Source organism: Bacillus rossius, chromosome 3, assembly GCF_032445375.1.
Source record: "Bacillus rossius redtenbacheri isolate Brsri chromosome 3, Brsri_v3, whole genome shotgun sequence".
Lineage (NCBI taxonomy): Eukaryota > Metazoa > Arthropoda > Insecta > Phasmatodea > Bacillidae > Bacillus > Bacillus rossius.
In genome coordinates, this window is record NC_086332.1 from 37,176,659 (window position 1) to 37,203,629 (window position 26,971).

Below are 26,971 nucleotides of genomic sequence, written 5' to 3' on the forward strand. Positions count from 1 at the left end.
AAACATCAGCCATTCCCTCGCCACATAAGCAAGATGCCTTTGTGATCACGGCCAGTAAGGACGTGCCTCAAAGAACTAAGGACTAAGCACACAACACTTTGGTTAAAATATATGTTTATGATATTTGTAAAAGTTTCCTTTCGGTGTTCTAACATTAGACAGACTTTTCTCACCACAACTTTACATTATTTATAACATGCATAGGAACACTTTTTCAGTCTGAAATACCTAGCAAGTCAGAGAAAAGAGTATTTCTTAGACAAATAATTCTGTGTTGTTAATTCATTAAACCTAAAGTTATTCTTATTTTTGTTAGAGAGAATCTCACAAACAATCTCTGCTTGTGTTGGTGAACACCTCACGAGCCACGAGCTTGTTGGCGTGTTGTGGCCCAAGGAAGACCCCAATCACACTGTTTGCCATGCTCTTAGCCTGTGTTTGCGCTAGCGGCAGGGTGCTACTGAAGGGTAATGCCCAACTTTGTAAGACCGTGTTGAATTTTTTTTTTCAAGGTTCGCACGATGGGACTGGCAATGTTCTCTGGGAGGGTGTCACTATAAAAAAATTATGTGTTTGTATTGAAGAAGCCATCTGGCTAAAAATGTAAGGGGGGGGGGGTGCTAAAGGCGACTTTGGCTCACGTTTGACACGCCTCTTCGCCTCTGCGCGTCAGGCACCGAACTTGCGAGCAGTCTTCTAGTTGCTAACGGGCCTCTATCAGACTTAGAGCAATGTTGCGACTGTATCGCGGAACTTTAAATGAAAACTAAAATAACAGGTCTTTATCAGTCACACGCTAAAAAATTAATAAATTATAGTTTAAAAATACGCATCTTTGCCAGTAACGGACTAAAAGGTAAGGTGTTTACTATTAGCCATTGAGTATTTCTACTATCCACCCCCTGGTTCGGTGGTACCATATTGTACTGTAATGTCATCCTAATTACATATACTTGCAAAGTTTCAAATCGATTACAATTAGAAATAGGTATAAAATCTACTTCCAAGATTTGTTTACATAGTTCGTTAGTTATGTTACACTTAAAGTTGATAAAAGTGTGTTACTACAAGTAGCGGTGGGGAATACTACTTATAACACTGGGTGTAAAAAAAATGCTTCACACCTAAAAGCGCCTGCGAAAACATCCAAATTGTAGATTTTTTTCACTATACAAAAATACATGTTAAAAAGATATATATGAACTGAAACTTCGGTATCATGCTTATTGTGTAAATGTTTACCCGTCTCTAAACAAACCTGGCAACACCCGGAGATCTGCTCGCCGTTCGCCGGCCGAGCCCGGCGGCCAGAGTGTCCCACGTTCAAGGTCATACTATAACACGTTATTCCGGGCAAAGCCCAGCCTAGCCTCACCACCTCCTCGTGAGGTTTTTTTTATTAGGAGCACTTCTTTGATCTTTTAACTTTCCATCTATCTATCGGTATGATAAGATGACATTTGAAAGTTTTTGGCCTTAGTTGTTCCAATCTGCCTTATGAATGGTTAAAACCATTCTGCGAGCCGTTACCAAGAATAACATATCCATCCTGATACCACCGCCGTGCCAGCAGCCAGGATAAAGAAAGCCTTGTCATATTTTGATTAAAATCCATTTCCATTTGTGTCCACACAATAAAACGGCGGTGGATGAGCTATTGCCTTTGCTAACATTCCGCGTGAAATCTCTTACATGCCATCTGTTTCAGGACGGTTGCCTGTACCTGGAACAGCGACATGGAAGGGCACTGGTTCCACAACTTCCTGGTGTTTCTCTCTTTGCCAGCTCGTCATTTTTATAACAGTTTAATATCGACTATTTACAACAAATCTTACCTCGAACTGAATATAAACTAACCTAGTTTTTCTTACAAATATTCAATATGTGCGCCTTTGGTTATACGGCACACATCCAAACTAAAGTCCCACATTCTTCCCACACTTTGGTTAACAAGTCCGGAGTAATGGAAGCGTAGTCTCTGTGTCTCAAATCTGGAAAGTCATTACGTAGCAGTGGAACATAGACACGATATTTAATAAAGCCCCAAAAGGAAAAAAAAATCGTACGGCGTTATGTCAGGTGAACGTGAAGGCCAGCGAAAGAGAGCTCTGTCATCTCGACTTGACGTTCAACCATTCTCGTACAGATAGATTCCAGTGGGGAAGAACTTCATCCTGAATTTACAGATTCACTCTTATAAAATTGCAGAACACCAAATTCTTTACGCTCAGGAGTCGCCATTTTGCGTAGGTGGCGTTGCAAGCAAGAAAACCACAAAGCAGTACTCGCGCATGCGCTTATTTAAAACTGTTTGAGTTACTCTTTAATTGTGACCTTGAACCAACACACTACAACGCTTACAGTTGATATTATTAAAATTTATAACAGGGGCATTCTTTTATGGATATATTGTACAACTCATTTATAGTCAAGCTGCATTTATTTAAAATAGTGCTCGGTTGGAAAGGTTTTGAGAAACGTTCTCCTCATTACTCTGTGTGAAAATACCCATGATTTGAGCCAATTAAAACTTTAATCTGAAAGAAATTAATACTAGTGATAAGATTCATTAACTTTATGTAAGAATAGTGAAGGGTCTGTAAACTTGCATGTGGTGCGTTGTCGTAATTGGCACCCCCTGTGTCACACCACCGCAAGTCAGACACCCGTCTGGGAACAGCCTTAAACACTCCACGTAAATTCTTAATCTTTTTCAAATTATTATTTTGCGGGCTGCTCCAATAAACGGGTGCCCCAAAATTCTTAAGTAAATTATTCAAAGACCTTTTGGAAAAGGAAGAGAACAGAGTAATAGTATTTAAAACGAAAAACACGTAATTACTTGAAATGCCAAAAACTTTAATAGGACTACTTGCAGATCACTCTTGCGCCGCTCATAATACATGCCCCTCGTTGTGGGTACGCCACTGCCGCGCGATGCCTGTTGCCATGGAGACGCAGAAGGCATGAACAATGCAAAATACTGTTCTCATGCAGACAAAGTACCCACTGTTGCCTGGTTTTAACCACCTATGCTATGGGATCTAATTTTCGGGAAATGTCATCCTGCGTAACATAAGGAACATTACTGTGAAGTTTCAAGTCTGTAAAATATATATACTTGAAAAAAAAAAGGGCAATTTTTGATATTTAAAGTACTTGCAAAATTTCAACGGTGATGAGGACTGCACTAACAATGAAATAGCCGTTGCCATAGAGACGAATGAAGCATCAACAAAGCAACAGCCGTTGCCATGGTGATTTCCTACCAAAAACTGGAAATAAAAAAAAAATTTAGGGGTGGACTACCCCTAACATTTAGGGGGATGAAAAATAGATGTTGGCCGATTCTCATAGATACCGGATAAGCACAAAAAATTTCATCAAAATCGGTCAAGCCGTTTCGGAGGAGTATGGCAACGAAAACTGTGACACGAGAATTTTATATATTAGATATATATATATATATATATATATATATATATATATATGTATATAAATAATGAATTACAATTCTTTTTAAATAAAAGTTAATAAAAATAAATGTCACTCTAAAATGTCTTAATTACACCCGGGTGATTTTTAATTTTCGACGCTTCGCGGCAAGCATGATACAAGGTTCGTTAAAATTGGTACCACGATGGAACATACACTCGAAGTTGTGGGCAGGGTCTTTTTGCAGAAGTTATTTTTGAATTATTCACTCTTATTTTGGCAAACTCCAAATCAACGCCCCGGGATTACAGGGGCAAAAGTTCAGAGCCGGAATCACTTACTTGGAAGAACGATGTACGTTGAATCACACCCCGGACCTCCTGGCCCGGAGTTTAGCGGGCTGTAATTTAGCAGAGGTGCTAAATGCTTCATATTAACTCTGCAATCAACGGAAAATGTAGCGTGAACTCTTCTTCTTCTTGGCGGCACCCGTGACGGCGTAAGTATTCCCCAATGCTCAATACAGGTCAGCTGATTTTATTGAAAAAGTATTCGCGAGCTTGCCCAGGCCCAATACCACGAGCCATCGCGCCCGTTACGCTCGAAGCGCACCCACGCCACACGGCGATCAGCTGACGAGACTCCGCCTACAGCTCATTCTGTCTTTTTATTTTTTTCTTGACGTATTTCCCCCACCACCTTATAGCCTTGGAACAGTCCATTTGCATGCTCACAGCGGGGGAGCGTCGCACACAGTATTTTGATTGAAAGTCCAAAGCGTTATTATTAAATATTAAGAAACTAAACCATTAACGTAAAAAATAACATAATATAAAAACATATTTAAAAATAAGATTTACAAAACTTATAACAAACCAATACTTTAAAAAAAAAGGGGCAAATATTAAAACTAAAATTACGTAACAGCCATAATTCAAAATTAATTAAAATAAATCAAAAATCAAGTGGCCATGCCGCCTATGGCCACAGCGTCTAACAAGTAAGTAATTATAGCAGAGAGAAAATACTGATCCAACCAAATGTTTATTCGAACAAAATAAAAAAAAATGCGTTGTCAACTTAATAAAATACAGTTCTACCAAGAAAACAAAAATGTTGTGCCCTTTAACATCCTTTTAAGGACAACAAATTCGGTGTTAAAAAAAGAAAACTGTAGGAAGTGGTTATCACCGTTTCTAATATTAACACTGAATCCACCCATTACTAATTTGTAGCGACCTTTAAAAAAATGCTAATATATCAAGTACTTTTTAGAATTTAAAAATTTCGTCTCAATTGTAAATTATGAAATTTAAGGCGCTATCACCTTCATTAATTATTTATTTATTTTATTTATTTGATCTGTAACGAATGCAAACTGTTAAAAAATAATTTATTTCGATGAGCATAAATTAAAAAAATAACTATCAATGTTTTCACTTCTACTTGAATAATATCTTGAAAATAATATATTCGTCTAATAAAAAAAATCCAAGAATAATGTTTTGAAGTTCTACTAAGCAATTCGTATCTCTAGAGAAGAAACTTGAAACTTAAATTGAAACATATAAAAAAACTTGCTTTTCTGAAAATCTAAAACTTTATCACGTAATGTCATTTACCTCTCAGATATAGCACATAGAAGTGATTATATTTTTTACGTCATCTCGGTGTACTTTTTTTTTTCCAGGTTCAGTATTTTTGACCTCGCTAACAAGGATAAGACAAGACTCGTTAGCTTTCCCCATTTCAAGAGATTTACCGTCGGTGGCGTGGAAGGCCAAGCCCTCATCGACAGAAAATAAGGTTGTTCGAGCTGTCCCTTCTCCTCCCGGCTCCCACCCCCTCCACCTGACGTTGACGGTGTATTACCCGTCAGCCTCCCCGAAGCAGGTATCTCTACGACGATAACTCTTATTTCCTCGGGGCGCTGGCGCGACAACTGCTGGATGTGTAGGGTAGGTGACCCAAATATGAGACCCGGCCTTAATATGAGACCCTTGATTATCTTGACAAGTAAGAGCTGTTACCTATCAGCTGCTCTTGGAACTACCAGCAGCCTCCATTTCCCGACCACGGATAGAGTAAGACTTTTATCTGACGCGCGCGAGATCCAGAATAACAGTTTATACGATATTCTTCATTTTGAGTTTTCGTGAGTGGCATCTTGCAGCTTTATTATCAACATAGTGGTACGTTTATATTAATTATCCATTCATACTCTCTTATTAGCAGTGAAGTAAGCTTCCATGTGCATAAATAAGGAACTATGGCAGTTTAAAATTTCAGCCTTGTTGTTGTGTTTTGTAGCGGCCATTATAAGGTGCCTAATATGAGACCACTAACATGTCCTAATTTGAGATAGGGTCTCATATTAGGTGATTTAGATTAAAATAATACTGTCGCTGTAAGAACAGTTACTAATAAGTATAATTTATATAAAATATCTTAAAATTTTGTAACAGAACATAGTTAGATATGTAGGCCATGCTGAGAAGGCCAGGGAAAGCCAGGTTTCGATCATCTGCTTACCTCCACACTCATCTCATAAGATGCAGCCGTTGGACATAAGTTTTATGTTCCCTCTCAAGAAATATTATGCTCAAGAAGTAGAAGACTGGCTGCGCCAAAACCCAAATCATGTTACAAACTTTACAGTGGCTAAACTTTTAAGTGCTGCATACCAAAGAGCAGCAACAATGGAAATATCTGTTAATTCTTTTAATAAAACAGGCCTGTTTCCATTTAACCGAAACATATTTCGTGATTATGAATTTGGTACACTCTCTGAATCATTAAATGGCCAAGAAACTAAAGAAGAAAATGGAGCTCAAGAGAATTCAGATACAGCCATTTGGAGAGAAGACCAGAGCCACCCAAGAGAAACTTCGATGCAGACAGATCAGCCATGTTGCAGCAGTGCAGTTAGGCCCTTTATCAGACATGTGGATATTTCACCACTACCAAATTTTCCTTTAAAAGAAACATCCAGTAGATGTGGCAGTGCTAATGTTATCACATCATCGCCATACAAAACAAGCTTGGATGAAAATGTCGCAAGAAAGAAAAAGGCTTAAATTCGTAAGAAATTGGTTCTTGGAAAACAGAAAGGAAACGAAGCTAGACCTATACAAACCAGATCTCGCAACACGGACAAATTACGGATAGCTACCAAATCAGACATCGCTGTAGATTCTGAGGACTCCAGTGACGAAAATATTTCGCTGCATGACAGTTCAAATGAAAGTGATGGATCTGAAAGTGATGATGATGCTGAGTGTTTGTTATGCGGCTGCCTTTTCTCAGAGGGCAAACATGGCTAGAAATGGCGGCAGTGCCTCAAGTGCTATGGATGGGCTCATGAAGATTGCGGAGCTGATCCATGTTTTGTGTGTCCTATGTGTAACAAACAAAAGTGCAAAAAGTGACTGAATGATATCAAATATGAAATTTGGAACATAATTTAGGGGATGTCTCATATTAGGAACACGTTTTTGTTTTCATAAAATTTCGCATTTTTTAAATTTCTTAGTTTAATTACTTTCTGTTTTAATACAAGTGCTCAATTCTGTTTTAAAGTAAAAGTGCATTACATAATCTATCATCTAAGATAAATAAATCTACCAATAGTGGTTTTAATAACAAAATATAAATATTTTTAAAAAGGGGTCTCATATTCGGTACACTTGCCCTAGTTCGCAAAAAAAAATTAAAAAATAAAAAGAATAACGGGCTGATGGGGCCCGATATGTTGGCGCGAGCACAGCTATACGTCTGCTCGTATTTCACCCAGTCATTTCACCTCCGCTCGCGTCGTGTCGTCCGCTGTCGCGTCGTCCGAATCTCTCTGCCATCCCTCGTCGCGCGACCCTGGTCTACACTTTCTTGGTGAGGGGTTAGCAGGAAGTTTCATTTAATACTAAATTTTAATCTATTCTTTTAACTTTGAGGCATATAATTATGTAAATAGTGGAAAGCTAATTAATAAAGTTTTTTTTTTCTTTTTAAAAACAAGTTACAGCTGTGGCTTGAAAAAAATATTTTATAATCTGATCAAAGATGTCTAAATAATCATATTTTTTTAGGGGGGGGGGGGGTTATGTAATATTAGTAATTTTCTGGAATGAAATATTAAAATAGTTTTAATTCAAACTCGAATGAGATAATTATTGTCTCAATTCATACGAAAATCTACAACTCAGTTCTTATTCAACGTAATTTTTTTTTCTGCGGTTACACGTGGAACTAGGTTTATATTTGAAAGAAAAAAATTCACTAAAATGTTTGGAAATATTAACTGATCACACGACTAATGTAACATCAAATAATAGGAAAAAGTAAATATCAGTTTGAAGTAGGGTGAACGTAGCAACTAAACAAACTGATAACTGTTTTTACAGTAAGTGGCAGTTAATGTAGAATGCTGAGTATTTGCTTTTTTCCGCATGCATATAAGTCTAGATAATTGTTAGGCCAATTAATTACGCTTTTTAATAAAAAAAAGATTTTAAAAAGGCTTAGTTTTTGAGTTTTAGACAATTTGTGAAAAGCTTTTAAAACCCCATCCTGCATAAGATTATTAGATATTGTAACTCAATTTTGTTTTGCTACGCAATTATAAATAACCCTAATATTGATAACAATTCAAAATAAAATAAAAAATGCTATACTTTAGAGTGAAAAAAAATATTTTCGTGACTTATGTGGCAATAATATTTAATCGGGTAACTCTGATTATTCAATCAGCAAAAAAAAAAAATTGTACTTTGAGTGCACGCGCGACAGAAGTAAAACTTCTTGCTTATTAGGTATAGAGATAAATTATTAGTATTTATTATTGAACAAGATATAATAATTGAGAATAGTGAGGATGTGGGTATGATCGCGAAAGAAATAACTCTTTCACACGAATAAATAAATATTAGATTCTTTAAATAAAAAATGTACCTACTAAATTTTTTTCGTACATTTAAAAAAAACTTGCGCAAATAACAATTAAATTTGATTTCAGATCATTCTTAAACTTGAAGTTAACCGATAATTAGGTAGTAGTTTATGCAGCCTAACTGATTGTCCATATTGACGTGTGGCGTCTGAGGTAGGTATATGGCATGTGAAAGACACATCGGCATACAAATAGGACCTAGCTCAGTGCTACTTTTTTGAGCCACTGTCACCCACAGCTACACTCCGATCGAGAAATATTCACGCCTCTTAGTTGAACTTACCATATTTACACGCTCGTGTACTCGTAACTATAATACGGTGAGTGATATAGTAAATCAAATGATAATTCGTGACAAATTAAATCGTGAAAACCATTATAACTACAAAAGTATTTAGTTACACAGCTAAAAAAAAATACTCACATAACACTTTCTAACAAAAAGGATTTACACTAGTTATTATAATAATACGTACTTGAAAGAACACTATTTTCTTGGAAATATGGTCTATGGGGTGGTGCACAACAATAATCTCAAACCCCGCTGTGTTGCCCTCTGCCCAAACACTCCCTTACTAGATGGCAGCAAGTCGGGTGGCGTCAGGCGCAGGCGGGTCCCTACCACCGCGACCCGCCTATCCCTGCAGCATGGCAGGGTTCAACCTGAGCCGCACGCCGCCACGTGGAGCCCGCTCAAGGCTGCTCCAGAGATCACGCGCCAGCGGTCCCGGAATAGGAATAGCTCGACGCCCCAATAAACAACCGTGCATATGCAGGTGCGCAAGTGCGCAAGTGCGCGAGTGCGCAAGTGCGAGAGTGCGCGAGTGCACGAGTGATCAAGTGCACAAGATAGCAAGAGCGCAAGTGTGCAAGCGTTCAAGCGTGCAAGTGTGCTGCGTCATTTCTACCGTTCCCTGCCGAATGCTCTACCGGTTACCCCAACACATATTAGATATTTCTCCTCATGTGATCGGAATTTTCGTAACGCTCGAAATTTGTTGCCTTCTGAGCAAAGTAGTTTCACTTAAAAATAAATACTTTTCTAACTAAGTTATTTGCTTTAATTAGCCCTTTATCCAATGTATACGCATAAGCTTAATGTATACAAACATGCACACACAATAATTGTGTATTATTATGAGTTTGTAAATTTACTGCTTTAACCAATAGATGAAAAAATCATCATACTTTTTTTGCAATATTTTTTTTTTCCTGAGCTCAGTTCATGTGTTCCAAGGCAACTTCACTACCTACATATCTCACGTTCCAGCACAGTGCAACTACAACAGCTATTCCGGGCTGGAGGTTTTTTTTTCTCTCGATGCTCTCAGTCACGTTGCTTTACTCCGACGGCAAATATGCGATTAGAATTCAGGCACACTTCACTCGAATGAAATTTCTGTGAATTATTGCACTACCGCAAATCAAAACAATGGTCTGCATCCCAAATAGTCACAGGAATGTTTCAGGGAATTCCTATTAGTATCTTACTGATTTCTCTTACTAAAAATATATTGATTAATGCAGCTATTTATAAGCTGAACTCTTTACATTCAATTATTGGAAACAAAATTTTAATGCTTAGAATTTACTCGTATTTATCAAACAATTTTCTGTTCTTTTGGTGTATTTGAATGTTGAAAGTTAAAAATTAACTACTATTATGGCTTCGTGGAATTTTGTTTGGTGCACTCTTTATGTACGTTTATGTAAAAAAAAAAATTGAGAGTCGTTGCTTGGTTATATGTACTGTCCCATATATATACTTTTAATTGTTTTATTTAATGGTCATATTAAAAATCTTCCTCCCTCGTCCACCCCAACAAGGCAAGTCAAAACAAGGAAGACAACTAAGGCATTTAGAAACTCAGAGTTTCTCCGAGATATCTAAAACCCAAGATTCCACGTTCGCTAGAAGAACCTTTTATCAGCTTATCCAATAGTCAGTGCAGTACTCAATAACTGCAAGTGAGATTATTAATACACGGAGGGCTAGAACTAGAATTTTACAAATCCTTTCGCACACAATCGTAGACTTGGTTCTATGTAACTTGAAGATTTTTTTTTATGAGTTCAATAAACGCGTGGGTTAAAAACGCAACACAAATGAATCAAGTGACGTAACAAAGATACTCAAGCCATTAGTAATGAAAAAAAATATTGCTTTGAAAATTGCAGTAAGTATCTTTGTTATGCCATGTGATTGATACCTGTTGCCACGCACAGGCAAACGTTAAAAAGGTTAATTGCATGTGAAGTTCAAAAAATCCCGTTGTCACACGAAATTCAATGTTCGAGCGTGTACGGGAATTTTGAGAATCGTTAAGATTCCCATTCACATTGTGGGGTATTAATGATATATATATATATATATATATATATATATATATAGTATGATGCCACAAATACGTGTATAGTATTGAAGTGTTGCAAAAATGGTGTATATTGCAAATACCTTACTTATACAATTTTTCAGATCAGTAAAACGTTGTCACTGTATAAAACATAATATTGTGATAAGGATCACATCAACATTGGTAGGTAAAGGAACATCGACCTTACGTGCATGAGACAGAGTGATTGATGTTGGTGCTCTCTAGGAACAAACATCAGAAAAAAACTCTAGCCGAACAGAAAAAAACAAGATGGCGATCGTGACATAATCAAAGATGGCGGCCTCCAGCAGACGAAAACAAGATGGCGGACTAGCTATCAGAATCTAAATAAGTGGTTGTGACATCAGATCCAAGATGGCGGACGTGACATTATAATTCAAGATGGCGACCGTGACGAAAAGTGCAACGTTTAAGTCATAAACATCTAAAATAGCTTACGTAACGACAATTGCAACGTTCGGCGAGTGGGACGTTCGATTTCAAGATGGCGTCAGATCAAAGGTCGAGGATAAGGTCAAATTTGAAAGTCAAAATTCAAGGTCAATGTCAAGATCATCCAAGATGGCCGCCGTGACATTATTTTTGTCGGTCATTGAGCCCATCCTCAATCCTCACTCCGACTCCAGAGCTCGGAGCCCCCGAATTATAGTACTGCCAAACGTATACATAGCTCCCATATATTAACGTTGCCATACTTAAAATGCACATCACTGCAACAAACATGTTCCAATTCAATGTTTATGGTATCAGTTCAGAATTAATACACTTAAAACTCAATTACATTCCAGGCAAATATGAAGTAGTGGCAGTTACGCCCTATTTCCGGCTGTCTCTGTGCGTCTACACCGCACAACGAGGTCCACCGTCCACAGTAATCACAAAACAGGAGTGGCTCCAGGGCAGGGAAAGGCGGTGCTTCTAATTTTATTTATGGAAGTTATACTTCTCTATGCTGGGAATGAAATTTACGATGCGTGGTCAGGATGCAACAAAAATTGACAGGCTGAAAACACGCTACATAAGTTACAAATAAAATATGTATGTGCTTTTAAAGTATATAGCTACTTTAGTGATTGATATAAAATAGTGGGTCATATTATTAAAACATTATTTATTCTGCATAGTATTAATATCAAATGTGTTAATAAACATATTCAAGTATATTTCTATAAGTGAGGTTATGGTCCTGTATGTATAACGATGTCAGGTTGCTTGTAAGCTTCCATTGTCGCTGACAGTTAGTGTCTGTGGAAGGTTTAGTAGTCTCCTGCCCGTTTACATTGGAATATTTGTGAGGCTATGTTCCCGTATATATATAATTTACTTTCATTACAAAATATGAAAATTACAATATTATTTAATAAATAATTAAAATTGATATATTATAATAAAATTCCAGGTTTCATATTGATTTTCATTAATAATTAAAATTTATTCCGACTATTTCACTAAATAAAATAATTAATTGTATGCATGTGTTTATATTAATATTGAATACTGAGTATTCAGTATTTTTTTTTTAATTTGATTGAATTTATGCTTTACCAATCTTATTTATAATATCACTCCAGTAATTTTATTATATTATTTCCATTAATTATTTGCATGCAAAATCAAAGTTAACTTTTTACTACGCCAACTATGTATAACTTCTAACGCGCGTACATAAGTACACGCGCCCATATTTTTATTACCTTGTAACTTAACGTGCTGGTCAATACATATTTTTTAAATTCATCATTTTGTGTTGAAAAAAAAAACATTCAAAGGTTTTATTGCCACGTATAATGAAGTGATTATACCGGACAAATTTGGCCTTGACTGGCCCGAAGATAATTTATCAGGAAAGAATACTAAATCAGCAAAACCATATTCAAAATTTTAGATTCAGGTTGGATTTAAAAAAAAAAAGTTCGAAAGAGTAGATTTTTTCAAAATTTCCCGTGGTGTCAACGTCACCACGCGAGTAGACTGTCGTGGCACGCAGACACTCACTGCTGCCGTCCAGGTAGATGGGCGTCCAGACGACCTGCGCCGCGGCGCGGCACAGCAGCGACGCCATCAGCAGCAGGCAGCGTCTCGCGTCGGCCATCTCGCGCTCCGAGAAGCGAGGCCGTCACTCGGGAGCGCCGCTCGTCATGCGCGGACCAGCGCCTCCGGGCCGCTCATTTCTCGACGGCGCGGCGGGGCGCAGCGTCCGGGTATGTCTGCAGACGGAAACACCGCACCGCTCCTGCATTTCCTCCCTAGTGCTACGTCCGAGAGGAAATAGTTTCTTGTAACTGACATCTTGGGTGGCACACTGACAAGTTTTGACAGTCTCCTGTTTGACATTCATCTCCCCCCCCCCCCTCCCCCCCTTAATGTTGTATTTTCATGTCAGCCCGAGTCATCGTGAAATTGTAGTTGTTGTTGTTGGTGTATTAATACAACACAAAAAAAAACCCGTGTCTTACCCGGGATTCTAACCCAGAACCTCTGCACCGCAGCCCGATGCGTTGCCGACTACGCTACGGGGGCCGACACTCCGTAGAGCTGTAGGATTCACACCTGCGCGCAGTGTTACGTCCGAATAGTCCGGGTGGACAAAATTAGTTTTCGACATTGTTGCACTTATATAGATCGGTTTTGGTAATATATGTAATGAGAATATAAAACATTTTTATTAATTATAAACTTTATTATTGAGGATTGCCGTAAAAAATGAAAAAAGAATAGAAAAAACATTGTATTTTTTACAAGTTACCATTTAGGTGGTATGAAAATTCAATAAATTAATCAAATAACTCAAAAACCATTAATACAAAAACATCAAAACAAAAATTAAAATATTTAGGCAACATAAAATACCTACACATTATTACACATTGAATACAAAATAATTCTTTAACTAATCCTCATCACCAGAATCGTCCATGATATATTTTTGGGGTGTCAGGTTTGAACACGGTAGAGGTCGACGCTCGATTATAAGAGCTATAATCAGTTTTAAGTCTTCTGAACACAATTTACCCGTCTTCTTTTTGGGAACCTCTCGGGAATATTGAACAGAGGATCAGATGTTATAATCAACATGGATAGTAAGTCTCTTTTCGAAGCAATACGTGAATGCTTTCCACGACAATCTTTGATCCTAGCTTTCTGGGCTTCGTCCAATAGCTACAAAATTGAAACAATCGCAGCTTTGATGACTTCTGTACTGTGTACAAGTATTTTATGTACAGTAACAGGCGTACAGTATCATGAATAAAGACTGAGTCATGTTTTCTTGTGTTCAGACAAAACTGGTTGAATTCCACTAAATTTATCTCGAAAGCAGAAGATACATCAAATTGATTGTTGAGTTTACATCCAATTATGTGACCTAAGCATTCAATTCAGGGTTGCTAAAGTAACGGCGAGCAGTGTTTCCATCATTTGTTGAACGAAATCCTGGATTTAGTTTGTCCACAATTATTTCCATTGCATGCTTGCATCGTTTAATTTCCTCGTATGTTTGTCTTACACTAGCGTTATCTTCAGCACTTCTAGCCGGCCATTTTATTTTATATCTTACTTATATATACTTATATATAGCTAATGTGTAAAAGGCATTCGAAACAACGAATCCACGCATGAAGCGTTGACAAATCAAAGCCAAAATTATCTTGGTTGCTGCCAAATGCCTCGATTCATCGTTCATCATTTTGGGTGTAGCACCACAAATCAAACACTTCTGTGAAGAAAGATTTTCAGTCAAGGCGTTAAAAACTTTTCCGCTAGTCATTGTCAGCAGAAGTTTATGCGAGTTCTTCAAGTTCTTTCCAAGTGGTTTTATACTAATCTTTACTAATATGCATAAGTGTATTGTCTAGGTTTGAACAATAATTTATGCACGTTTTTTAAGAAAGGGGCTTTGATAAAAGCATCGTTGTCTTACATATCAAGCAAGCATCATTTCCAAATCTATATTAGTTAATAAGTTATAAGCAAAATGAAAATAGCATTGAATCTTATGAGGTTAACGTGGGTTGCAAAGTGCCCCTGAAACACTGGAGTGGCCTCTTAAAGCACACAAACATTATAAAGAACCCATTAAAATAGTAAAAACTGTTAGCTCAGTGGAAGTCGGTCTTCGTAACGCAGTCGGCAACGCACCGGGATACGGTGCGAGGGCTCTGGGTTAGAATCCTGGGTAAGAAATGGATGTAATTTGTGTTGTCCTTATCGTCTCCTTGGCGCTTACCCATACACCAACAACTACAACTACAATTACACAACGACGCGTGGTTACATGAAGAAGAAAAAAAACAACATTAAGGAGGGAGAGAAGATGATTGGTACATTAGTGACCGTCAAACTTGCCGTATGACAATGATCTTTATAAATAAATAAAAAAAGGTCAGTAGTCACAGTTTCTGGCCGGTGGGCCACAGGTCCCTGGTTCGATTTCCTGCTAGGTCGGAAAATTTTTCAATAGTGGAACATTAGCTTTCGGCGTCAAAACTTTGTTTTCTGTCCCTTCACCGCCATTCTGCGGAAGGCAGTCATGCCTTCGTTATCATGCCGTGGCAGTGGCTGGGATGATAACCCTATCCTAATATCGTCATCCTCCTCATATCATCAGCAGTAGCAGCATTATCTATGTTCTCTGAGCTTGCAAGTGAAATTACATCGTGATTCAGTAGCATAATGGGCTAGTGAATTACACCCTAAACCTTGTCGTAACAGTAATGATTACACTCATATAACCCATATGATTTGTATGGTATTCTAGTCTAACGGTTCGAAGGAGACGTGCATAGTCGTGGCCTGACGAGTTCTTCCACAGTAGTGAAACATATTATTATTTCATTCACACGCATTCGGAAATTCCACGTTCTCCGTTTTTTTTTGTTTTTTTTTTTTACAATTATTCATGAAATAAATATTACCCAAGTTGGCTTTATTTAAATGAAAGTTGTAATTCTGGTGCAAACCTGCAAACTAGTAACTGCAGAAACTCATTTGAATTTTTCGCACGCACTGCTGCAGCCAGTAAAAAACGTTTTTAACCGATTTTTCAATATTTTTGCAGCAGAGAGAAAAGCGTATTTCACATTCAAAAATAAAATTACTTTATTACTGGAGTGCATGTTTGGGCGGAGGTAGATGAAGCCCGCTGCAAATGCTCCAAAAGTAATAAAAAAAGAGCTTTATAAACCAGTAAAAGAGTATTCATAGCGAGCACACAGGGTTTCAAAGGCAATCAAGATGTTCTTGAAAGCATTGCGGAGTTCCCAATTTGTTCCACTGAGAGCCGTCTAAACAGTTTTCTAGGCTCTCTAACTACAGTTATTTATTTTTTATGACACCACCTAAAGATTTTGAATTTACATTCCAGGGATAATTCAGGCACAACGTAATATCCAGATTAAGTGTTTTCCAACACCTTCAAAATATGCTGAGCAATTTTTTTTCACCAGTAAGATTTAAAAATTCGACAAAAAACCTTAATAATAAATTCTTCATGTATTTTATTTGTATCTACATCGAAATAGCGAATACAAAAGGTTACTTGCTCACAAAAAGAAACAAATGTGGTCTTGTCAGCTATAAAAGAAAAACATTTGGCCTTTAAAGGTAGATTTAAAAGAAATACTACCTATTGTAGCCGTTACCTTGATGCAACATCGGAATTTTTTTTGTAGTTTTTTTTATTTCATTGACACGAAAACTGTCGCAATTTATCACAAATCACTTCCAAACTGATATATAAAATATAATAGTGGAAAATATCGGTCGAGTTCGTTAATGAGCAATATCCCACCAAAGGGGTATAAATGGGGATGGTTTATTGAAAAACATAAAAATCGCTGTAACTCCCATAATATAATAAATATCACATACGTTTGAACGTAGGAGTAATGCCAAAATATTTTATATGAAAAAGTTTTTAATAAGACCAACCATAACAACAAGGGGTTTAAAAAACAAGGGTTTAAGGACAAAAAAATCTTAACTCCCTTTGTAGGCACAACATCAAATTCGTACAAACTATTTATTAATCTCATAATTCTTTCTCAACAATTGTCTGAAACAATTTTTATAAGACGAATTATTGTTGCAGAGGGTTGAAAAAATAAATGTGTAAATTGGAAAAATTCTTAATTTAGTACCATTTACACTGTTAAATCCGTTATTTAAGGAAGAACGGGTTTTCCCCCTCACGCGCCAGTGAAATTAAAATATATTTATGTGAGAGTGCTACTCTGCTTTAATATGCAATCGAATTTGATTTGAAATTTTCAGTACTATTTTCTAAATATATATATATATATATATATATATATATATATATATATATATATATATATGTATGTATGTATATATGTATGTATGTATATATATATATATATATATATATATATATATATATATATAAATACCAACAAAGGAACTAATTTATTTTCAAAGCATTCCATATAGGATTGGTAGTTAATATTAAAAATACTTTTATAAAGAGTAAAATTAATTACGTGCTACGTATCCGCAATTTTTTTTTGGAATTAATAATTCATTTTAATTTATTCAAAATACATAATACAGTTGGGAATAAAAACTGATTCGCTGGTTTCCAATACTAAACAATCAAATTCTAGTATATTGCGTTGTTGGGAATGAAAGTGACACTTTTTTTTTGGTATATTTTTAATGAGAGTTACTGTCAGTGTACAAAATAATAAAGAGTGTTCGTTAATGAACTCATAAAATGTGATAATAATGAAATGAACGGCATTTTTTCGCGTAACAATTTTATTACATTTTATGAATAAATATTTTATAAGGAGTGAATATTAATCCTGAATTTATTTTTTCAGAAAATTCTTAAGTCTAAAAAAAAGCATTAGACAAAAAAAATGGCTTATTTTATCACAGAACAGCTGTAATTCTTTTTTGTGCCTGCGAAGTTTAAATGTCAAGATCATATGATTCGATCAGCCTCAACTTTCTTCCACCTTTTTTCCTACTCAACGAAAGTTCGTATATATTTTTAATGCCTGCAAATAAAACATTTGAACTTTATATACTGTTGGCAGGTTATGTATTTGTTCTAGTACGTTGAATACTATGCGATTTCTATTGTGTATTGTTTTTAATCACCCCATTGCAGACGAATGAGTTGAGTTTTCTTAACATAAACCATTCTAATAAATTACATTAGAAACACGAAGTAATGTAACGTTATTTAGGGTCTAAGAATCTCATAATTAAAAACTAAATAATTTAAAAAAAAAAGAGTGCGTGTAATTCTACGTCCACACAGTAAGCTGTGCTCGCTATGCTCGCTATGTTCGCAATGTTCACTACGCGAGTAAAATACAGCCAGCTGCATCTCAGGTGTCACTGGCCTCACAAAGCTGTGTTCGCTATGTTCGCTATGTTGGCGACGTCGCCAGGTGATTGGTTCTAGCCTTGTTTGTCTAAAACGTCGCTGACTTTGCGCATGCGCAGATAAACAAAAACATCTGCACGAAATTGTGCAGTACTTCTACGTTTGCTTTTTATGAATTTTATTTTCTCTCAGTAATGTCCTTTAAATAGTCAAGTCACGGAAAAGTTAATTGAAAGATTACGAAAATATCCATGTTTATGGAATAAATCGATGGAAGATTATAGAAGGTAGGACATGCAGGACAATGTCTGGGAATTGAATCCAAGGGGATGCTATCAAACTTAGTTGAATTTATCCTGTAATTATCCTCAAATTTGGTTTCGTCCTCACCAGCGACTGCTTCATCAAATGATGAAATTCTTCATATTTTTTTTTTTACGTTTAAATATGGTGACAGCCAACAGGATATTATCTTCGTCTGAATCATCACTCGAAACCCACGGCATGCGTCTCTCCGACATCGCGAAATAGACTACCCTGCCTGACCACCTGAGCTGGCTGGCGGCCCCGCACGACCACTGACGTCACGCGACGTCCACTGACGTGAGGCATGCCACGCGCGCCTGGCCGGATTACAAGGGTCGTCGCTACCCACCCCCTTCTGCTTCACGCACACCGTCCCGCCTCGGGCTGCTGTCCCTTCGAGTAGGACGCCACGGGTATATAAGCGACGACGCCGGCCTCCGCGGGAGTGATACTGGCGATACCCGTGCGATCAGCGAGAGGTGTGGAGGGCAAGTGGCCCTTGCTGAGCGAACCGGACCTATCGGGAGGCGATACCTGCGAGAAGGCCAGGCGAGCCAGTTCGGTGCGACGAGCGATAGTTGAGGACTGTGCTGCGGCGGACAGAGATGGACAGTAGAGCGAGCCACTGTCGAGCCAAACTCCAGTGGAAAGTGTTAAATGTTTCAATGATCAGTGTAAGAATAATTTTTGTGGACAGAAATCTTGAGTGGAGCAAAATATTTATAGTGTATACTTAGTATCTTATAAATAAAACTGTACTAATTAATCGGGCTATCCCTTACGAACCCAGTAGTTCTCACCATGATACTCATAACAATATAATTTAATAACAAGGTAACGCAGAACAGGAATTTTGGTTTTCACTTATTTTCAAGTATTTAATAATCCTGGCATTTTTTTTGTATTTATGAAAAATTGGATTAAAAAAGAAATAAATTAATAAACATGAATAAACCAAATTATTACTCACATCAAAATAATAGCTCAGGGTATCAATAATATTGATAAATAAATTATGGTTAATTAACTATAAATATTGGTCACTGTTGAATTGCATACACCTTAAAGAAAATTTGTTTATTAAACATAAAAGCTAAAATTGATTAATATAAATTAGTTTTTCATTTAATTTTGCATCTGGTATAGTTTATATGTGTTCGAGCATTCTTCTAGACTGGTTTTTTAGTTCTGCATTATCACCTTATCATTGAATTACAGTACAAAATATTCTGCCAATAGACTACATATACATACTGCAATGCTTTCATAGGCATTGGCAATGTTCTGCCATCGTTGAATGAACATGTTCACAGATTCATACGACAAAAAATAAAGGGCACGGACCTACATCACTGTAATTCTTTACATTATAACCATATTGTCATAAAGTGAAAATAAAAATAATATTACACGCACGGGATTTGTTTAATTTTTTTAACTAACATTCTTAGTTGGACTCAACATATTTACATGCTCGTGGGCTCATTATTATAATACGGTGTATTATTTAGTTAATCAAATAATAATTCGTGACAAATAACTACCCGTCAAACTAAAGTCTGAATAGCATTATAACAGAAAAAAATATTTAGTTACACTGCTAAAACAATACCCATACAACACTGAGTTTATTAAATGTTGTATTTCCAATTTTCTAAAAAAAAAAATAGTGTAGGGAGAACATTTTTCATCCCCTCATTAAAATAAGTTGTTTAAAAAGGAATATAGGTACACATAAAACTCTTTAAGGTATTAGTGAAAACTTTATGGAAGTAGGAACTAAAAGAAAAATTTTAAAAAATGTTTTCAAAAGGTTGTGTAGTTCCAAAGTTAAAAACTCACTCATGTTAAATCCGAATCATATTATTTATTTAACTGCAAGCTCCCGAATAAAATAATTTTAGAGGTCATTTATTTTTTTAATATAATTTATATCTATCACACATCAATAAAGCCACTTTTAGTATTTTTTGATTTAATCATTAATTAATGTAATGAAACCTGTTTGATACCACATGCACAGTTTAATACGAGTATTTTCCGCTTTTACAGTAATTTCTGAAAAAGTCGTTACCACTTGATCTTGCTGCTAACTTGAAGTAGAATTTATGTAAGTTACTGTTATATTACAGTCAAAAGTCGCACAGCACTTCGAGAAGCTGATGCGTGACAATGAACAGACGCCTCGTATTCTTCCTGGTCTAGTACGTCAAACACTACTGAAGTCTCGCAGCTAATGGGAGATCCGTGTCTCTTGCTGAGTCGCGAGTTGAGTGACTCCTCTTTTCCCCGCCAGGCGGCTTGCTGTGTCAATTACCAGTGTGATGCAATACGTTCGGGATCCTACGTTGTACGCAAATGTTTCTAACATCTGCCCTAGCAGCACTATTGTCTAGTTAGTATTTTGTCAGCAATATTGTTGAAACTTGTTCGATTAACCTCTAAATTTTAATATATTTTTTTTTTGTTTCAGTATTGGAATAAAAGATCTTTAAATACAATAACATTTATTTTATTTCATACTTTCGTTCAAAATTCAATGTCTCGGTGGCAGTCGCTTTTTGACAAGTTTTTGTCGTTTACAATTAAAAACTGTATAATTTGACAAAGAAAGCTATATATTTTTAAAAATTCTGCAAAGAGATATATTCTAGTTACCTCTGTTTGGTAAGATTTGAAGAAGTTTCTGTGAATATAATGTTTGCAGGTCTTCACAGCCATTTTCTCAGCCCGTGTTTCAAAAATCATCTTTCATTTGTTAAGTGGTCACGTTGCAGATGTAAAATCGATAAAGTATTTGTTTTAATTTAAAGCTTATAATAACAAACCTAAAATTACCAAATCACCGACTGCTAAGTTTAACTTTTAAATAATTGCTGAATGAATGAAAAATATCTAGCGAACTTGTATAGTCTATACCGCTTTTCCATGCATATTTTAGGGTTAGGACTAAATTTATATTAAAAACTGCCCTGAAAAAAAAAACAATTAAATTTACCTGTAAATGTATTTACAGCTCCCAAAAAAAAAAAGATGTAAGGTGATTGTCACCGTTTGTACAAAGACATATTTTTCATTCACAGTGGGAAAACCCCAGTATATACTGTTAGACATGCTGTGAAGTGTATTTGTGTTTTGTATTGCGTCATGTGGTAACGACACTGTGCCAAATTGGCGTATTTCTTGAATAAAAAAGATTTTTCAAAACCGAAACCAATACAAAAAAAATTATTTACATTTCGGCAACACTGCAGCTGACCCAGGAAGACGTCTCTTCGCGGCGCGAGTGTTGCGCGAACGGGGAAGGACGATGAGGGGGGGGGGGTGAGTGGGAGGGGGAGAAGTTAACATTTTAGCCGCGTGCTGGGCAGGGTTGCCACGTGCTGACCGAACAATGCGTCCTCTCCCCCCCCCCTCACACCCACACACACGAAACTCTCTTCCACAACGCTCGGAGTCATTAAAGTCATCAATTATCGCCGCGACCCTGCGGGGTCGGTGCTTGTCGATACCGCGCCCGGGGTCGCCGTTGGAACGCAAAAAGGATATATATATATATATATATATATATATATATATATATATATATACACACACACACACACACACACACACACACGAGCAAGTAATAGTGGCGAAACCTGTGCTGGATAGGGGTGATGAGGGGGGGGGGGGGAGGATGGTGAGGGGCAGCAAAGGGTTATACCGTGAAAAATGGCGTGAGAGTGAAAAATGTTCACGCTTCCGCGAGGGCCCGTAAAAAAATATCCCAGCACGCTAAATTTGGGGTTTAATTTGGCAAACTTTCAGAGGTAAACACAACTATTGACTTCTGTGTATGTGTGCTTATCTGAATGTTTTTTTGGAACCAGCTAACAGTCAAAAAAGTGTCCCTAGATTATGAAATTTTTTTTTCTAGAATATTTCCTTGTGTGCATTTCCCCCCCCCCCCCCCCCCTTCTAACTAACATTTATCTTTTCCTGATCGACAGATTTAGATAAATTAAAAGATGATTCGTTTATTCAAGATAATTCTTTAATTTTGGGAGATGATTAACGAGAGGGTATACTTATATGATTAATTTTCCACTAAAATAGAATGATAAAAAAATTACAAAAAAATTATTTAACAGAATACGGTGTCATTATTTCTTGTTTGAACCACAAGGTGCAATCACCGCCTGAATCACACGGCATATGAGTAAGGGTTGACTACTTATCGTCACAGCATTATGGATTGTTCTTAATAAACCTCTGACCTTCGTCTGTGGCTAAGCCAAGGAGGACTTATATAACTTGATGTACCATTATAAACGCCTCACATAACCACGCTTTAGCCAGGGATACAGTACCAGGAATAGAGGACTTACAACACTAATGCTGTTGTTGGCTGCACCACAAAAAAGTGTAAAAAAATTTTTCTAAAATAAACTAAAACAAAACCTCTAAAAATAGGCTACTTTAGCACCCACCATAAAACTGGAGTATAAGTCTACTGGGTCCCGCCTACCAAACTAATTATTTTATTCAGACAGCAACAAGAAAGTGCTAAGTGCGACAGTGGCAAGAGCATCAAGCGCCCATTCGCTTCTAAGTGTGCAGTATATACACGAGGTGCCCTTTTAACGTCATCTTTGGCAAGTGTGTTGAAAAACGTCCGCTGCACTCGCCTTTAGGGTGACCGCTAGAGTTCAAAAGATACGAACCGACGCGACGTCGGGAAACAGTCCTTCAGTTCAGCGTCTCGCGCAACCCGATCTTAAGGGGCGTTACCTTGACATTCTAATAAATTTGGATAAATAGTTTAAAATTAGAATTTTAGCAAAAAAGATGGAAAAATCCAAGATAGCACAGCCTTAATGTAAATTTAAGTTCTGTTTGTACCTGATCACGGGAATAGACGTCACAACTGTGTCGTCATAGAGAAGCTTCTGTGTTCGTCGGTGGTGGTGTTGTCGTTTTTTTTTTGTCCATAACATCTGTTTATCTTCAGCTCTGTGTTCGTATATTTGCCGCGTTGTCCAGGTTTTGTTGTCTGTCTGCATTTACTGTTATTGTTGAAACTGTCTGCCATTGTTAGCTTACTGTATTCGTCTGAACTGTTTTTTTCATGATTGAATTCCTTCCACGGAATTCTTGTGCTGTCTGATATTAAGTTTGAATGTAGTCATCTGTGCTGTAGTAGTTGTGTTGTCCATAATACCTGTTTAGGTTCATCTTCGGGTTAATTTTTTTTGACATCAGCTGATTTATGCATGTTTTTTTTGTGGGTTTATGTTTTAATTTTTTTCTTATTTTGCATTTACGAAAATTTTTCCACGACAGGTAGTGCAGAACTGCAGTGGAGTATGCCCAAGACATTGTATTAAATCAAAATACTCCATTGCTTGAATCATTTCAAGGGCGTGTAAAGGTCTCGCGACACAGGCGGATCACAGAGGCGAGACCGCCGAACAACTTGGCTACCCGGCTCCGTTCTGGCAGGCCTGATCCAAGCCGGTGGTTGGGTTCCAGCTCACAACCCTCGCCTCGTGAGCCACCGAGCACCCTGCGCGTAGGGGCGACGGTGCTTCTGACTTACTCGCAAGCGTCGCCCTTACGGGGGTAGCATCCTAAATTATCTTCCTTCTAATATTTCGTGATTTTGTTCATGATTTTAAATATTTGTTTATAATATTATTTTCTACTAAGCAAGTTCTTACGACGTACGATGGGCCGAGTTTATCGCGGTTTGGTGTCACAATTTTTCGGCGTGACCGCTTGACCGTCAAGTGAGACGTTCATGGAATTCACGTCAAAAAATAAATTTTGTTAAATTATTTTATTTATTTCATACACAAAATTACCGTTCAGCGCGATGGAAATTCATTAAACTAACCTAGATGGCTGTAGTCCAAAATACATCATACACAGAGATTTTTTTATTATTTTTAGGCATGATCTTAAATCACCATCTCCATCTGAATGGAAAAAAAAACACTCCAATCTAGCATAAATTAGACTTATAAAGTCCATCTCATAACTCTATCTACGTGTTTCGACATTTGGAATCACAGTGCTCACATACCAATAATAAATTTAACTTGCAAAGCTCACATTTTAAGTTAATATGTTTTTTTTTATATTTTCAAATCACACTATTCACATAAAAACGAATGATACTTATAAAGTTAATTGCACTAATCAATAACTCTTTTCCACACGAATAAAAAAAATTGGAGATACTTTAATAAAATAAGAGAAATATGGCGGCGTCAAACGTAAGCCATTACGAAAAATGAAAAAACAAAACCCAAACAGCGTTACGATGATTCCGTAGCCTCACTTCTACGTCATCTCTACATTTCCCCTGCCGTCTCCCCTTCCGGCCGCTACAACTAACTTATAGCATGCTACGCTACGTCTTCCCGTTCGACCGGTAGCGCATGCGTTGGAGTGGATTCGCCGCTGACGCACTCTCCTCCTCTACCGGTTCCCCCCACCACGTACCTGACTATTCCCCTCGTGCGATCGGAATTTTCGTAACGCTCGAAAATTGTAGCACCATCAGCAAAGAAGTTTCACTTGAAAACAATTTGGGATACCGCCCTGTTAAAGAGCGCGACTCCCGGCGCGTCTCCCGCCGATGGTCGCCCTCCGAGCCCGGCGATGAAGTCTCCCCCCTCCCCCCTGCGTGGTCCCGAGACCTGTCCTCGCTACCTCCTGGCGGGAGCCCCATCCATCGCCGGGCCGAAACTGCGGGCGGGTCGGGGATTACGTCTGGGTCAGCGAGCATTCCAATATCTCCTTCGCCGGGGGATGTGCTCGCACAAAGAACTGGGAGAAGCCAGGGCCGAAGAGAGCCAAGGGGAGGAAACAACATATTAAACACATACTTTCTTTTCCGGTAGGTCCGAACTTCGGATGTAATAACCTGAGCTGTCCCTACCTCTGTAATTAATATTTTATCTCGCAAATATATATGTATATATATTTATATATACACCTATTTGGTAACTAGCCGGTTGCCCGATGGGAAAGCATTTGATACTTTTTTATATTTCTAAATTCAAAAATGATATATTTCCATACAAACTTTCATACCCTATTTAACCCTCTTAGGGGATGAATTTTCAAAATTTCTTTCTTCAGTGCTCACCTTCGTTTTATAAGGAACTTCTCTGCAGAATTTCATGCTCCCAGACCCACGGGTTTAAGCTGTGCGTTGTTTGTAAGTCAGTCATTGTTAGAGTATTATAAAGTAGATGGTCATGATGGAATAATATTTTTTGATTTTTTAAAAAAAATTTTTTTGCGTTCATTGCTGAGCAACATCAGCTTGAAGGCCGAGTAATGATAAACGCAGGGGGATAAAAAGCGGATGTTTTATATTAAGTTACTGTTACACTCGCCTGCAATGGTTATGTATGGGGATCGTCTGTGGTAGAAAGCTAGTGCCACTGAAGGCGTCAGGGAGCTCCACACCGCGAGGTGGACATGGCCTCGGCCGAGCTCGACAGGTGTGTCGTAGCTCCTCGCTACACTCCGTGCGGGCACCGCGTACTCAGGTCGAGGACGTCTCCCGACCTTCCACGCGGCTAAAGGCCCCACACTCACGATCAGTTGGAACTCAACAGTCGGAAATTCCGTGCGTGAACAAGGTCGGTGGACTGGTCAGAATGACTGCATAGGGATTGCTCCCCTTTTATTTGCTAACCCATACAGCCCTCTTAGCCGTTTGGCCTTACCGGCCTGGGGCCGCCACGTATACGCGAAAAAGGAGAGGTGTTAGAGATCCAGCTATGTCCAGAGACTGAGGCTACCCATCTCAGCATAGACACCACCTTCACCCCCTGCCTCACTCAGCTAACCAGACAGTTGGCTGCGTCCTAAGCACTCAGACGTTATCAGCACTGCTGGCGCCTACCCCGTTCTCCCACGTCACACTGGGACCCCTCCAAACACCCAGTGAACCTGTGGTTCGGTAGAGGCTTATCCAACCTCTGCTAGCTGTCCAGGCTAGTACCGGAGCTGTGTCGACACTCACCAAGTCGACTCCGCATAGGGCTAGAGAACCCTTGGAGCCTGCTCCGGTGGACTGGTCAGTCGGAATTGTTGGACTGACGAACTGGTGGCTTCCCATGAAATCAGACCGTGGGCTCGAGAGCTGGCTTCTCGCCAGTCCAAACTGTCAGTCCAAACAATCAGTCCATCAGCTGGGTGTCGATGGCAGACATCTTTGTTTATACTCTTTGGTTGCTTTCCTATTTAGTTTTTCCTTTTTTTCCAACTAAAAGTGCAGCTGCAATTGCAACATTACAAAGTTTCTTCCATAGTCTTCGATGAAACGATACATCCAACAACAACAGAAGCCACAACACTGATCGTATGCGGGGAAGAGGACGTCAATTAATCACGTGAGTCGATGTTGGCGATTTTTTACCCCCTCCCCCCCCCATGGTGAGATTTCGTGAGATTTGGCTCGACCCCCTCCCCACCACAATCAAACGTGAGATTTTTCAAAATGCGTATTTTTAGTGTAAATACGTTAATCTG

General features: G+C 37.9%; 1 protein-coding gene across 3 annotated transcripts in view; it reads right to left on the bottom strand.

Annotated features, from left to right (window-relative positions):
- Positions 1–26,971, bottom strand: part of LOC134530532 (uncharacterized) — a 127,285-nt gene that overhangs the window by 91,375 nt on the left and 8,939 nt on the right. For all 3 annotated transcript variants that reach the window (XM_063365431.1, XM_063365433.1, XM_063365432.1), the window contains exon 2: positions 12,772–12,983. In XM_063365431.1, the coding sequence (XP_063221501.1) occupies positions 12,772–12,868 (97 nt within the window). In that variant the 5' untranslated portion in view covers positions 12,869–12,983. The remainder of the gene's footprint in view (positions 1–12,771; positions 12,984–26,971) is intronic.